The sequence below is a fragment of the Pungitius pungitius genome, chromosome 4, assembly GCF_949316345.1.
Source record: "Pungitius pungitius chromosome 4, fPunPun2.1, whole genome shotgun sequence".
Taxonomy (NCBI): Eukaryota; Metazoa; Chordata; class Actinopteri; order Perciformes; family Gasterosteidae; genus Pungitius; species Pungitius pungitius.
The window spans coordinates 1,982,790-1,999,050 of NC_084903.1; the positions used below are offsets into that span (position 1 = coordinate 1,982,790).

Consider the following 16,261-nt stretch of genomic DNA (forward strand, 5'->3'; position numbering starts at 1 on the left):
GCATTTGCCAAAAACCCAACATCTGGCTCTTGTAGCACAATTAATCACATGTAACTCATATAGTAGTATATCTATAGAGTAGGCCTATGCTGGATTCAAATAGTCAACACAAATTACCTTCTAATGTCTATTCCTTACTACGATTCCTTTACCTCTAAGTAGGGAAGCATTGCAGGTCCTTTCCTTAGCATTTAGTGAGTTAAAACAGCTCTTATCACTTATCACTGTGTTGTCAATCTTCTAAATCCCAGAATGCAACTGGGAAAACACCTGTGGTGAGCTTGAACATTTTGAGTATGATTAAGAATTGCTCTTTGTTGTGCACAACAATGCAGGCCATTTCTATATGTATTAATACATTATATTTTATTGGGCTAAAAGAACAGTGCAGTAGACTGATATAATAATGTCATCTTCACCACAGGTGAATAAGGTGACCATTTTCAAATGACATTTGTGTATTGAGTGTATAGGTAGTATTTACAACGTGATTATATATAGAGTTCACATACTGCTTTGTTTCCTCAGAATTTGCTTTTTGAAACTACACAAATGATGAACCTTGGGATATATTCAACTATTACTACAGCTGCACACAAAGAGCTGGCACCACAAGTTCACACACCTGGGACTATTGAAGTGCTTCACACGAGTTGCACAACTGCAGGATTTTCCATTTTTAGTGATAAAGGTGTGCTGTGATGTTTGCATACTGATATATCATGTTGATCATTATTACCTGGACTGTATATAAAACTGGCAATGGGTAACAGCAGGACACTTACTCTCTGTTAAGGCATTGAGGTAAGAACCCCACCGGAATAATATATCACATAACTTAGATGGATTATATATTTCTCATTTGTAATTTTTCCTCAGTGCGAGTAATGTTTTCAGTTCATCTCTTTCCTCACCGTCCTCGCGCTCTGTGGTCACTGCAGGTCAGTTGCAGCCATGTTGGTCTCCTCTTGGTCTCTCGTGAGCCTGCTGCTGGTGTCCTCTTGCTGGGCCGAGGTAAAATATTCCACGACTTGGACACAAAGGCTCCAAACAGGCCAATTGGAAGTTAATATCATGAATGTGGCAAAAAAAGGGGGACCCTCAAAAAACAAGTTCCAACAATCTAAAATTTAAACAATCAACAATTTAAAATGTAATGTTTTTTTAGGTTGCAGCCACACCTTGTAAAGAACATCGTCCAGGAAAAGAGATAGATATAGAGAATAGTGGTAAATATTTAATGTTTTATCAAGTATTAGCACTGATATGTTTTGAACACATTCAGGCATAGTTTCATCATTAATTAATCCTTTTTGATTTCTATTTAAATGTATTTGTATTTCCTATCTATTCATATATGCAGTTTTGAAGTGTCTCTCTGGCCCTCTGAGTGAAATTCTTAATTTGCGATTTTGGGCTTGGGATTTTGAAGTATCAACCTAATAAATACATTACATTACATGTCATTTAGCTGACGCTTTTATCCAAAGCGACTTACAATCAGTGCATTTCCACATAGAGATACAAACTCAGAAGACCAAGTAACAAGAAAGTACAATGTTCATCAAATAAGCAGTTTCAAAACATGTTATAGAAAAGTGCCATTAAGAAAAGTACAATTTAAGCGTATTTAAGCGTAACGTGTTAATTACAGAAAAAGAAAAATCCTAATATATTTGGCCCTTCTTTTTCCATGTTGCTGTGGACGATTACAGAAAGGTAAGAACGAATTGAAAGCCCTTTATATATGTATATATATATATATATATATATATATATATATATATATATATATATATATATAGGCATATATATATATATACATATATATATATATACATATATAAAGGGCTTTCAATTCATATATATATATATATATATATATATATATATATATATATATATATATATACACACACACACACACACACATATATATTTGAGTTCACTCAGCTGTTCTGTTCTAAATGCCTATAGTACAGCTGTTGCTGTCTCCCATGTTGTGCAGATGTTGCTACCGCTGAGGAGGAAACCTCCAGGGAGCTTTCTGTGAGCGAGCTGCTGGAGAGAGCTAACAGAGACCGCAGTGAGTAGAGCTTTTCTGCAACTTAACGGTTTTGTTGCAGAGGCCATATCATCCGACATATTGACACAAAAGAAGGGTACCATTGAATGCAACATTCTGTTTTGCAAGCATGGGTTGCTCCAGCAACACCACAACAACATTAACAACAACAACGTCGTACAACTAAACCGTTACACAATCTGTACGGAATAATAAACTGCTGCGTGAATCCACCTGACCCCCCAACACCCGCGGTGCTCTCGCAGACCCCGACTCGGACGAGCCCATCCTGATCGGAGGCGACATTGCTATCAAGTCTGAGGCCGAGAGGAACGCCGACCCCTGCACCTCCAGAGACTGCCTTTGGAAGAAGTGGACCGATGGAAAGGTCTACATCCCCTACTACATCGCCAACCACTACTGTGAGCAGGGATTCTTTCTTTAACGTTCATTCTTTTTTCAGTCCCTTCCCTAGGAATATTTTTGCACAACCTCATCAGTTGACTTATGGGTACAAAAATGTTTTTTTTCTCTGTGAGGACCTAAAAGGGATACTTATAATAACAACCCGAGGCTGTCAGTGACAAAGTGCATTGTGCAGTTTAATTAACATTACACAACATGAATCATTCAGGTGAAGTTAAAGCCCTGCAGCAGGAGATATTTTCAACCTGTCATATTTCCACTGTCAGCCTCCCGAGAGCAGTCCATCATCATTCGTGGACTGGAGTCCTTCTCCTCGATGTCCTGCATCCGTTTCAGGCCCTACCAGAACGGAGACCACGAGTGGCTGAGCATCGAGTCCAGGGACGGGTAGGGGTCCGTCCGCAAGCTCCCAACTCATCCTCTTGATGAGTTGGACAAGGCCTTTCACGCCTTTACTGACCTGTATAAATACCTGTGTACCCATAGTTCTTGGTTGGTGGAAACAAGAGACAGCACTATGGGGTAGTCAGAGCTTCTCTGTGGTCTGTTGATGGCAGAAACCAGCAGATCCTCAGCCGAGATGTTCTTTTTATTACAATACCTTTCCCTTTACTAAATACTTTTGATTTTACCTTTCCAATCAAAGATGTCTTCTGTCCGAATGGAGTTTCTTCATTTTTGAACACGACACAATCCTACACGCCGATATTCTGCATGATTTCTCCATCCTGTCGTGTTTTTTGTGCGCCAACAGCTGCTACTCGTTCGTGGGTCGTCAGGGCGGCGCTCAGACTGTGTCTCTGAGCCGTCAGGGCTGCCTGTACCACGGCACCGTCCAGCACGAGTTGCTCCACGCTCTGGGCTTCAACCACGAGCAGACCCGCTCCGACAGGGACAACCACATCAGGGTGCAGTGGGAAAACATCATCGAGGGTGAGGCAGCTTCCCTGACGGCTCCATGACTGGTCGTTTGAAGTCTTTCGGGTCGTCTTAGAAGCAGAGGCCATTTCATTGTTTGAGGATAAAAAGATAAAAAAGGCCTACTTTGCGCTCAGATCAATGTGAAAACAGTACTTGGCAAACAGCCAGGATCTACCCCGCTCTAACCCGCAGTTTCTCAAGCCAAGAGAAATTAAAAACCCATTTACTACATTTTGTCTTGAAAAATAATTCACTGGAGACTGGACTCAAGACTCAATAGATGGTTAAAGCATACATGTACTGGTAAGGGTGAGAACTGATGTTACAATTTTGGCACTCTAAAAAACTTCACCAAACATCACCAATTGAGATCATGTTTGAGGGACAGAAATTTAAATATTCTCACTTATCTTTAAAGCGGGAAATGTCTGTAATTTTAAATGAATGTCTACTCTCATCCCGCAGGCATGAAGTACAACTTCGACAAGATTGCCACCCTGAATCAGGGAACTGCTTACGACTACGGCTCCGTCATGCAATACGAGAAGTATGGATGACATGTCTGTGTCATTTAGTTCTAACATTTCCCTTTTTATGTAGCTCCTATCACTGTGGAGATGTTTGGACTTTCTAGTGTTTCTTTGTACGTTTCTCATCAATACCACATAATGAGCTTGTATTTCCTGTAGGAGTTACAGCTACTGGTTAACTCATTACGGACTCTGGAAAAGCAGCAGAACCAACAGGGATCTGCTCTTAAACATAACCACATGACATATTAAAGAACCAAATTCCCTAGATGTACCAGGGGTTGTTTCCATTGAAACTCAATCCTAACCCGCCATACGTTGTGGCGCCGCTGACTCTCCAGGTACGCCTTCTCCAAGAACAACCAGCCCACCATGGTGCCCATTCCTAACAGCAACGTGTCCTTTGGCCAGGCCACCCAGATGAGCCAGCATGACATCGCCAGGCTCAACAGGCTGTACCAGTGCTGTAAGTTTATGCAAATGTTTAAAAACACAAAACCACAGTAAAACTTAATTCCCCGTAGTCCATTTATACTAAAAGAGGCCTTATGTATATATATATATATATATATATATATATATATCTGAAGAAGTCATGTGGTAGGACTGCACTTCCTTCTGTTGCTGCCCCACTGGATGCAGCCTGTGCCCTTTTGGACTCACGGCAGAAGAAGCCCAGGATTGAGTCTAGTCATTATGGGGACTGTGCTATGTATCATGCCCCCCTGTCCGTCTCTCACTATCCAAATCTAGTAGAAATGAAGTATATTCCGAGATATGTAGTATGCCAGCATTGTGATAATCCTAATTGATATACGGTAAAATGCTTTACAATGCATCTGGTCACATTTTAGCACTCGTAAGACAGTAGGCGTTTCTGACCTACAAGCCTCAGCGCAGCAGATATATGAGCAAGAGGGTCAAACTTCAGTGATATAACAAAGTAGTAAGGGCCAATTGGGGGAATACTGTATTCAACAGTAAACACCTTGTGAGGGCAGCTGGTCAGAACAAAAATACAAAACTTTGTGTATACAGGCATGAGTGTTGATTTGAGACACTTAATGTGACTTGACTTTTTATGACCAGTCCCTCTTGAGACTCCATCCGAATGACGCACTTTCTCCATTCTGCAGAAACTGCATTTGAGCTTTGCCCCGCCTCCCTGATGACATCATGAGCACAGCGATGAAACACATGAGGTGTTTTGCAGCCCGCTGGTTCTACTGTTTGATAATGGAGTGACAAAAGGCATGGGCACTTTGTAGATTAAGATGTTCACTTAAAAATACCCTTTCATTTCGATCCTCATGTCACATAAAACAATGTCAACAATTGTATATCTTTTGATCCAAAAATAAAGCATCTTATTACTATTCTTTGGATTTCATGCCAAGTCAGAAAACACCTTTTTATAATGAATAGTTTGGCATTTCGGGAAGCAAACTGGTATTTCCTTGTGGTCAGAATCTATACAATATATGAAACCGCAGTGAGCTGCTGATTAGCTTAGCTTAGCTCAAAGTGCTGATTAACAGCACCTCAAACACTAAAGTTAACACACCGCATTCAGTCTTTCATGGTCTCAATCTCCAGTTACAATTCTTCTTCAATGCAGCATGGTGTTCACTGGAAACATCAACGTCCATTGAAGGTTAAGAATAGACGAAGTGGAGAATGATTTAGGGGGGGCTTACTGTGATTCACAGCTGGCTGCTGCTACCAGTGATGTATATGCCGTCTCTATATGTCTCTATACGTCTCCTCCACATTCCAAATACGGTAACTTATGTTGTCTGATGACATCCACAAACTCAAGGCTTTGTAGCTGCAGTCCACAAACCAAAGGGTGACATTCAAGATGACAATGTCCCTTTCGTATGTACTTCGACATCTACGCTGCCACTTACAGATATAGTTACTATAGAAGCTTGAATGTATCAAACAAAGAGCTTTGGGAGCAGTTAGTTAGGCTGTTCAAACTTTTACATGTGTTCTCCCTCAAATCCACCTCTGAGGTGATGTTACCCACGGCCTAGTGGAGCCAGAGGGCAGCATACAAAAGTCTTCCCACCTCCCAAATTAAGACCAATGCTGCAGCGTTATCATTCACAAGGGGTATTTATTTCAGTTCGAGGTCATGAACCTCAGGGTGAGCGTGGCCCAAAACGACAAACAAAACAATCTGTGCAGGTCCCCTACCTTCCCTAGAACACACAAAGAAACAAACCAAATACAAGTGTCTTACCCATCTCCCTACCCGAAAACAGGAGAAAACATGAACAAACAAAAAGGCCTCTCACCGCCCCCACCCAAAAATCCACGAGGTGCAGCAGGGCCCGGTTGGAAGCTGGAGAGACCGGCAAAAGAAGAGACCGGGCTGGCTCTCACAGGATCCCTTTTATACACAGACGTCCAATCAACTGCAAAGAAGAACAGACACAGAGCAAGGCGAAATATAACAGCAACCCCCTCAGGCAGGGAGGAGAGCTGCACTTTATTATGACACTCTGGGTCATAACAGGTGGGATCAGGGTAAGCCTGATTTTTAGGATCAAACTGGTTCCAGATTTCCCAATAAAGTTTAGAAACACTCAACAGCTTTTATTGGTTTCAGCAGTCTTTTATTCAAAGGTAGGACTGGGTTCCCTAATCTGAATCTACAGGATCAGATTTGCTTTGAAATCCCAGTTTTTAGGCTCTGATCAGGATTTAATCCAATGAAGAAGAATTAACGAAACAGAACACCATTACCCCAACTTTTTTTTGTGACCTTTTGTGATTTTTATTTATTGCTTTCTCAAAAAAGGTTAATCAAATCTCCCTTTTCTCTCCCGGAGTTCATGCGTCATCTGTTAAACAACCCGTCCACGTCAGGGGGTTGAAAGTTTGTCCACCACTTTGTCGGCAGTCAGGTTTAGGTCGCAGCGCCTCAGAGCTTCCACCAGATCCGACGCTCGGGCCGCGCCCCCCCGACTCCGCCACTCCTTCAGCATCTCCCTGGCCGTCTCCTCCAGGTCCGTGTGCCTCGCGGAGACCGAATCCAGCTTGACGTCGGTCAAACCCAGCCTCCGGCCCAGCCTGCGCCACGGCTTTCCCAGGTTCTCGGCGATCACATTGGTGGCAGTATCCAGTTCAGCTGACAAGGGAGAAGGCCAGACATTGAGGGTTTAAAAAAAAAGAAAGAGAAAAGCTTTTTTGTGTCTAATGTGTGGGAAACAAAGCATTATTACATTAACATTTAAAATGCAACTTCCCCTCCGGACACCTGAGCATCACAGACTGGCCTGTCCTTACCAGTCTGACAGCAGGTAGTTCCATCATGATTTGGTAACAATAGGCACGTGCACAGATATTTTGAGGCGCATGAAAAAAAAATGAACATAGCTTTTCTTTTTTCTTGGCATTCTGCTGCAAATTTTGTAAACGAGATAAATTTATTTTGTGCATAATAATCAAGAGTGCCCCCCCCCCCCCAATGTCTACACCATGGTTACGCCCTTGCATATTAGTGACCGAGAGGTGGAAATGAAACAGATTGTTGGCTGAACCAAGTGAAGCTATGTACAGTGGGGGGGGGGGGGGCAATAAATACAGCTGGCAGCTTAACGATATGCAAAGGTGTGTTTTCATATGTGTCGGATGAAAAAAAAAAAAAAAAAATCAGTCAACAACGGACGGGGATTTAGTCCAAGAAAACTCTGCAGAATGCCCCAAAACACACAAAAAGGACAAGTGAGTTAAAGATTAAATGCTGGACCCTCTAGTTTAGAGTTTGATTACAATTATACTGTAATATACTACATGCATTGACAGATTTTGCATCCACCAGGGGGCAGCAGACGCAAGATGAAAACACAACACTGACACATCATCACTTTTGAAAGTGTAACTTTGGTTTTTTTCATTTTTTTGTCCCATGCATTTGTACCAAGGTGACCAACCTTGCTCGCTTTAGCCATGCTCAGGTAGTAATTATCAGATTTCATGGACAGAACTTTATAGAGAAAACCATCATCTGGTATGTTTGTTATTGCTTCACAAGTCTCGCCCAAGGAGAAGTCTCACTAAAGGGAAAAACACAAGTGAGAGTTTGATAAGTTGCAGCACAGAAACTGTAGCTGTAGGTGTAAGTTTGAGCTCAAAGATTGAAGCTGATGGAGAGAGAGACATATTTCAAAATACTGTAACGTCCGGGCGTGGTGAACTACTCAACGACAGAAGTCTTCCACGTCCCTTCGGCACTGTCCCCAGTAGAATCCCTGCCGAAGACGCCGCAGTGTCTTTGAGACTCCAAAATGTCCCGCCCCTGCAGCTCCATGCATGGCTTCCAGCACCGAACCCCGCAGGACCTTGGGAACCACCATCTGCCACCTTTCCTCCCCCGTTGCTGGCTCCTTCCATGCCCGTTGGAGCACGCCCTGACTCAGGCGTAGAGACTCAAACTGTGACCATAACTCTTTGGTTGCTCTGGAGAACACTGCCACCTCCTCCCAGGGGGGGCGCCGCTGTGCCTCCACCCACTGCACCGCCGGTTGTAGGTCCACGTCATGTCTCTGGTGTCGCCTCCATTCTGACAGGTCTACCGTCTGACGATCCTGGACCACAACCTCCTCCAACCGCCGCACGGACGCACCGACTCCCTCCTCCTCTTGCAGTTCCCGCTCGCGGGTCTCTCTCCGGTCGCAGTAGAGGCACCCTCCTGCGGCACAGGGCCGTCGTGAGAGTGCATCGGCATTAGTGTGCCGTGTCCCAGCCCGGTGCACCACATTGAAGTTGAACGCTTGGAGTTCCTCCAACTACCTGGCCACCTACCCCTCTGGCTCCTTGAATGACATGAGCCATTGTAGGGCAGAGTGGTCTGTCCTCACTGTAAAGTTCAGGCCACTTAGGTAGTACTTGAAATGCCGGATTGACAGCACCACCGCCAAGAGCTCCCTGCGGGTGACGCAGTATCTTCGCTCGGCTTTGTTGAACGCCCGGCTGAAGTAAGCCACCACTCGCTCACCTTCGGGGAACAGTTGAGAGAGTACTCTGCCGATGCCTGATCCGCTAGCATCCGTGTCCAGCGTGAAGGGCAAGCTGGGGTCGGCTGGGGCTAGAACCGGGGCCTCCACTAGGGCGCACCGCAGGATGTTGAATGCCGCCTGGCATTGCTCCGTCCAGGAAAACTCTTGGTCCTTTTGCAGCAGATGGAACAGGGGTGCAGCAGTGCCAGCAAACCCCCGCACAAACCTCCTGTAGTACGAGGCCAGGCCAAGAAAGCTCTTCAACTGTTTCTGGTTGGTGGGGGTGGGGGTGGGCCAATCTGCGACGGCCTGCACCTTCTCTCGCATGGTGCCAATGCCTTCGCCACCTACACAGTGCCCCAAAAAAGACACCTCCCTCTGCAAGAAATGGCACTTCTCCGGATGCAGTTTCAGGCCTGCCGCTCTTATTTTTTCCAGCACCAACCGCAGCGACGCCAGGGCTTGTTCGAATGTTCTACCATGGACCAGAATGTCATCCAGGTAGACCAGGCACTGCTGCCGGGGGATCCCCGCCAGTACTTTGTCCATCAGTCTTACAAAAGTGGCAGGGGCATTACAAAGTCCAAAACTGAGAACCTTAAACTGCCACAGCCCCCGCCCGGTGCAGAAAGCAGTCTTGGGACGGGGCTCCGGGGCCAGTGGCACCTGGTAATATCCGCTGCGGAGATCCAAGGACGAAAACCACAACGACCCGGAGACCAGGTCTAGGGACTCGTCAATGCGGGGCAGTGGATAAGAATCCTTCTTGGTCACCCCATTTACTGGCCTGCAGTCCGCACAGAGTCGCCATCCTTGTGTCTTCTTGGGGACCATGACCACTGCTGCTGCCCAGGGACTGTCGGACGGCTCGATGACACCTGCCTGGAGCATGTTGGTGACTGCGTCATCACAAGCCTGTTGACGAGCCATCGGCAGGTGGCGTGGGCGGCACTTGATGGGACGCGCGTCCCCTGTGTCAATCTCATGCTGCACTAGGTGAGTTTGCCCTATTTCATCCTCGCTCTTGGCGAAACTGCCTTGGAAATCCAGGAGAAGGTGCCACAGCTGCTCCTGCTGCTGTGGCTGCAGGCCGACACAGTTCTTTCTCCACACCTCCTTTATCGCTGCTGGCGCCTCCACTGCACGGCTCATGGTGTGGACGTCCGGGAGAAAGACCCTAGATGACTCGCGTGGGCAGGCGGGGGGGTGCCAGCTCTCCGGTAACAGTGCGAAGTCGCACTGAGGTGGGGTCAAGATGAGTCCAGTCTGTGATCATGTCTGGTCTTACCAGAGTTACTGTCGAACCTGTGTCCACCAGTGCCAAGCAGGGCAGTCCTTCCACGGTAACCGGAACATAGCACGAGTCACCTTCCCCAGTGCGCCCCACCGCAACGACGGGCTCCATGCTGGCGTTGTCATCTTCCCCTGGGGAAAGTAGGGCCTGGCTCCCCCGGCTGTGCTGCTGGGCTCCCTCTTCTGTTGCCGAGGCTCGTGGCGCTGTGGGCGGGGTTACGGCCGCGGTCCGCGTATCCTCTTCTATGCGGACCCCGGGCCGTTTCCCTGGTACTTGTTTGGTTTGGGGCACTCTCTGGCCAAATGCCCTGGTTGCCCGCACCCCCAGCAGACACTGGGTCGCGGCCGGTGCGATTGTTGTAGTGACACCGCCCTGATCAGTTCAGTCACTTCCGTAACCCACGATGGTTTCTCTGCCTCTGGAGGGACCGCCATCGCCGCCCTGGCCATAGGTGCTCCCTCACTATGGTAGCCTCCAGGCGCTGTACCCCACACATTCTCTCTCTCCGCAGCCAACTCGAAAGCTGCTTGCAACGACTGTGGGTGCTGCAGCTGGACCTGGACACGCAGCTCCGTGGGAACAAGTGCCCTGATGAACTGGTCCCGCGCCAGCTCGTTCTGCACTTCAGGGGGCATGTGGGCATAAGCCCTCCGTGACAAACTTTCCACATCGTTTGCCAACGCCCGCAGCGGCTCTCCCGGTCTTCTGCAGCGATTGTTTAGTTCATTCCGCAGGAGTTTGACCGCCTCTGGAACGACCCTACCAGCGCTGGGTAACAACGTCTGTCTTCGGGGCTCAGCAGCAGCAGGCATGACAGCGCATCCACCGTGAGACACAGCGCCAGCTGAAGTGCCTTAGTCTCATTGGACCATTCCCCTGCATGCGACAGCAATTCAAATTGAGCCAGGAAAGCCTCCCATGGCGTCCTACCGTCGTATTTCGGTGTTTTTACCGTAGGGACTGCCGAGCGATGGGCGCCGCCATTGTAGTTTGACGCTACATTCCCCGGAGTAACCGCGGGAAAATCCGCTGCGGGACTGATGCCAGCGTCCCTAGCCATCCTCACTGCAGACTCTCTCAAACGAGCCCTCGCGCCCCTAGTAGCCCCGTCGAAACTTCTGGCCATGTCTTTCGACCACCCGCTAGCTCCCTCCTCCGCTTCTTTCCTCTCTTCCTTTACCGTAACGTAGCCGCTCGTCCCGCCGACACGATCCATGCCCACAGCAGGCTAACCGCTAGCTTTCCACCGGGTTCAACGATATCGTCCGTACGAAGACACTTCTGACACCAATGTAACGTCCGGGCGTGGTGAATTACTCAACACGCTGAGGCGATTAGTTGCAGGGCAGAGATCCTTTTATTTAGCCAAACACAACAGCGTCGGACACGGTATTCCCAGCTCACTCGGTAAACCACACAACAACACAACAACCGGAACTACGTCATGCTACCCCGGCCAGACCCTCCCACGTCCCGTCCGATTGGCCGGAGCGCCTGGAATGACGCAACCTGACCGAGTCCCCAACAGGGTCGCTACAATACTAACAAACCTTTCCATAATGTTTTCAGATATTCAGAGATTGCGAGTGGCAGAAAACATTGAAGAGTGGCCTTGAGCGTTTATGTGGCCGCCCGTCATGCTCTTCGATGGTGGTCAGATTAATTATTTGAGCGGGGACTTTATGCAGTGAGAATACGTTTTTTTCTGCTTTCGACGAAAAAGAAAGACACTGAGATGGAAAATGACGTCACTTTGTTTGTGCTGTAAATTGAAGCTTTAAAAATTCCAGTTCATTGGAAGGAATAACGTGACTTGTGCTTCCAGGAGAAAATGCCACTGAGCACGGTCAGGAGGTCCGCTCAGACAAACGTAACAAACCAGCACAGTGGTGCTCGTGAACAAGAGTAGTGGAAATGAAAAGGCCGCTCGGCCTCCTGCCTCACATATGAAGCCGCTAGTCACAAAGACGGGGTCAGGAGGTCAAATAGTGCATTTATTTACACCTCAGCCGAGTTATTAAGCACCTTGCTCCCCACCAGTATTACTTAATCTCTTTTAGATGATGATGATGATGCAGTTTGGGTCAAACGGTGCACTTTATCCACAAAGCTTCATGTTCTACAATTCTATTTCTGACCGGTCTACTTTAAGAGCCAGTGTGACGTTGACTTTTATCTGTAACTTCATGTAGTTTGTAGCATGTCTCTCCTCCTCTAACCTGATAATCAAAAGCTTTTTCGTAGTGCTAAGTTGGAGAATCATTGCCCTGTGTTGCTGAAGATTTCAAGGTCAGAGGGGAAGCAGGATGTGCCGAGCATGCAAACACAAGTCTGATAAGGAGGGAGTTAGGGACACACCAAGTACCCTACAACACACACACACTTTGGTTGTTTTGTTTACATTACGATTAAAAGACCCCTTGACCGACCTGACCCGGAAGGGTACGTCAGATCCGGTCCAGTGGTCGGAGCAGCGCCAGCGGGCGTTTGAGAAGGTAAAACAGAATCTCTGTGGGGAACCGCTCCTCCACACCCCTAACTTTTCTCTCCCCTTTACTCTGCAGACCGACACATCGGACAGGGGGCTGGGGGCCGTTTTGTCCGAGGAGGGAGGCCAGGTACAGCACGGTGGTCACCCTCTGTTCGGACCACGCCCCGCTCCAATGGCTCCACCGCATGAAGGATACCAACGCCCGGATCGCTCGGTGGTATCTGGCTTTACAGCCTTTTAACTTCAAGGCGGGCCATAGGCCGGGGAGCCGCCCCCGGCCTAAGTCGGGCGGTGGGGGTATGTGGTGGCGGGCGTGGTTTTTGCTCGGCTGCAGAGGAGAAAGAGGGGGAGCGGCTCAGGGAACGGCGCCAGGTGAGAACAATGATAATCAGGTAGAACCTGATTGTGACGGGAGAACGGGGGCCAACGGGACTGAACGTAGCGACCGAGAGACGTCAGCGAGCAGAACAAAAACAATAAAAATCCAAACTCATAACCAACCTTGCAGTCTTCTTCATTTCCGGAACCCCTCCCCCAGAACCCAGACTTGTTACAGTCCCCATCCAGGCTTCTCTTTTTAAGTTATCTAACAAACCCCACGCTGAGAAGGCAGGTACGTGATCTATTCTGATAGCTCATGTAGCTACCTGCTCAGTACGTAGCTGGTGTATTTGCCACTTTGACAGACATTCTGTATCCATCCACCCATCTCTGACCCCGTCCAGCTGCTGGTCCTACGTCGGCCGTCGTGGTGGGAAGCAGGTGGTGTCTCTGGCCCGCAGCGGATGCCTGTACCACGGCACCGTCCAGCACGAGCTGCTCCACGCTCTGGGCTTCAACCACGAGCAGACCCGCTCCGACAGGGACAACCACATCAGAGTCATGCTGCAGAACGTCGTGTCTGGTAATGCAGCTATTTGTTCTTCTCGTATAGTAAAGAGGAGAGCCAGTGAGCTGCAGACTATGCATTCATTTTGAAAAGGAGCTGCCGGCTCTTTCACGTCTGTCAGTGACTTTAAAACACTGGGTAGCTTCCTGAAAGCATTCACTTCTACAGAAAACATGCATGTTCAAATTTGTTCCGGATTAAGAAATGATGAATGCAATGAATTTTGTTTTAATCTCCTGCTTTTGAGTGGCAGTATGGTTGCTCTCTGGTGAACCCTAGTGGACGGAAAGAGGCACAACACCACTTTCTGAACAAATCATTGACCCTCCAGGAAGCAGGAGCTCATTGGGTCACTGCTGTTATAGAACCAGTCGGAGTGAACGCAAACCAAGCAATGTAACTTTAATGCCAACTAGATTTCCTCTTCTTTTTTACCAGGAATGGAGCACAACTTTAATAAGATCGCCACCCTGAACCAGGGAACTCCCTACGACTACGGCTCTGTCATGCAGTACCACAAGTGAGACCAAATGGCTCCACCTCTGCCCTGCTTTGGGTCATCATGTGTAGCATGCACTTCTGTTCCCCCTTTAACGGCCCGCGTCCTCTTGCAGGTACGCCTTCTCTAAGAACAACCAGCCCACCATGGTCCCCATCCCCAACGCCAACGTGTCCTTAGGCAACGCCAAGGAGATGAGCCGCAACGACATCGCCAGGCTCAACACGCTCTACAGCTGCTGTGAGTGTCCACATGAGCCCTGTGTGAATATCCATGTTACACCATCACTCACTTTTTGACCTGATCCTCTGTGCTGTCCCCTGTTACAGAAGAAGGCTGCCCAGATGTCCTGACAGGACGCAGAAGGACCAAGATCGTCTCCTACTGCTCTCTGAACAGCTGCAGCAACAGATGTGAACTCATCTGCACGTTAGCTAAAGATCCGACAATAAAGACACGTTCAATGGACACACACTCCTCCCTTTGTATTCTTCCATCACACCTGTGTAGGTTTTCTAAGCATATATTCAGTCATTCATGTATTTATTCTGGTATGATGCCAAGTGGGATTAGCACCTTTAAAACGTCTGAACGACTAAATATTTAAAAAAGGAACGTATTTTAATATAAGTATCAAAGCCTTAATAGCAGCCAGTTGCACATTAGAAGTTAGAGTTTACTGACTGTGACTACTGACTCTAATATTTACCCTTTTGGGGGCAATATAAATAACAATCAAAAACAATAGAAGAAGCTGTAAAAAAATAAAAATTCACACACACACAAAATAAAGTCTGACTCACAGTTCAATGGTCCGATCCATTTAGAACCCCGGGCAGGTCACAACCAACCGATATCGTCTTTGTCAGAGTACACGCCAGCAGTCCCGTAAGTCGAAGTGACGTCCTCAGCAGGGGACTCGGCCGTGTCCCTGGAGGTCCATTCATTCAGCATTCTGGCATTCTGAATCACTTCCAGCTCGCGATTTGATCTAATTACTTGGTCTAATGTGGATTATAAGACATAATCTTTTGCAATAAAGTGTGAGAATTTTTTTTTCAAGCAGCAATCTGCTTTTATTGTAAGCAATAACATTTTTAAAAAACCGCTTGTGTCTTGGCAATTAAAAAACAAACTACACTTTTGAGTGTACTGATGATAAACTAACTGCATTTGTGTTTCACAGCTGGCTCTAAATGATAATGCCAAAGACTTTGGATAACAGTGTCCTACGTGTGCAGCACTTCAGTGTGAAGTCGGTGTGGGGTGTTTGTGTATAAATAAAATAAGGTGGTGTTTGTGTATAAATTCTTCATGCAAAAATAGAAAAGTTCAAATTATTTTCCCCAAAGTATTTGCTTTTGTAAGAGATATGAAGTTTTGTGTTTTATGTATATCTCAACAAATAATTATTTTTGCAAAAAATGTCATAGGCCAGGTGGTGCAGGTATGGAGGGAGGACTCAAATGCAGATTTCTAAAAGGGTATTATTTAAAGAATTCCCAAAACGGGGACAAAAGCCAACAGAAACATGCACACTCACCAGGGGACATTAAACAACATGTAATGACGCGGGTACCAGGCACACAGGGCTTAAATACACAAGGGAGGTGCAGGTGATTGGACACAGGTGGAAACAATCAGGCACTGCAGACAATCACAGGACAAGGCAGGAAGTGAGGCTAACCCCAGGAACAAGAGACATAAAACTACAAAATAAAACAGGATACATACAAGGCCAAACCGTGACAAAAAATGGTTTAGCGGTTTAGCGGTTACAATGTGTATTTAGAAGTACAAATAAATGTGTAAAAAGCACAGCTTGCACAATGAGAATACATTGAGTTATATTAAATGTATTGGGCCTGATAGCTGTGGGTGCAATGAACCGTCCCCACTAGCCGCGTACAGAGTGTGTCTGCCTGGCCTTATCTCCTCAGTTTCCTATTATGGGCAGGAGGGGCGTGGGGGGCAGATTGATAACAGTGGGTCAGGTGTCCCACACTGATAAGAGCTGCGTGGGTTTTTTATTTTTATTTTTTCCTTCAGAAAGGGTGAACGATGTTTCCTGAACTCAGGCTCTCCAACATGACATGTTTAAAGAGGTTTTAAGGGAATCAGGACGATAGCGGGATTA

The 16,261-nt window shown here is 47.0% G+C and overlaps 2 protein-coding genes and 1 long non-coding RNA gene across 3 annotated transcripts; 2 read left to right on the top strand and 1 right to left on the bottom strand.

The window, feature by feature from the left end:
- The first annotated feature begins 779 nt into the window (after window positions 1-779).
- LOC134127356 (hatching enzyme 1.2-like) lies at window positions 780-5,335 on the top strand. Its single transcript, XM_062562085.1, has 9 exons — window positions 780-804; window positions 942-1,014; window positions 2,026-2,086; window positions 2,332-2,487; window positions 2,758-2,878; window positions 3,246-3,424; window positions 3,878-3,959; window positions 4,284-4,408; window positions 5,079-5,335. Coding segments are annotated over exons 2-9 (786 nt in total). The 5' UTR covers window positions 780-804; window positions 942-954; the 3' UTR covers window positions 5,081-5,335.
- A 721-nt stretch (window positions 5,336-6,056) lies between these two features.
- Window positions 6,057-7,904, bottom strand: LOC119195515 (FAS-associated death domain protein-like). The gene is made up of 2 exons (XM_062561989.1): window positions 7,874-7,904; window positions 6,057-7,081 (listed from the first exon to the last, which is right to left on the bottom strand). Exons 1-2 carry the CDS (start codon window positions 7,902-7,904, stop codon window positions 6,816-6,818), a joined length of 297 nt encoding a protein of 98 aa, XP_062417973.1. The 3' UTR covers window positions 6,057-6,815.
- Window positions 7,905-10,527: 2,623 nt separating this feature from the next.
- LOC134127357 (uncharacterized) lies at window positions 10,528-13,591 on the top strand. The gene is made up of 3 exons (XR_009956073.1): window positions 10,528-12,740; window positions 12,810-13,349; window positions 13,462-13,591. It is a non-coding gene; the product is annotated as an uncharacterized LOC134127357 (long non-coding RNA).
- Window positions 13,592-16,261: the final 2,670 nt, after the last annotated feature.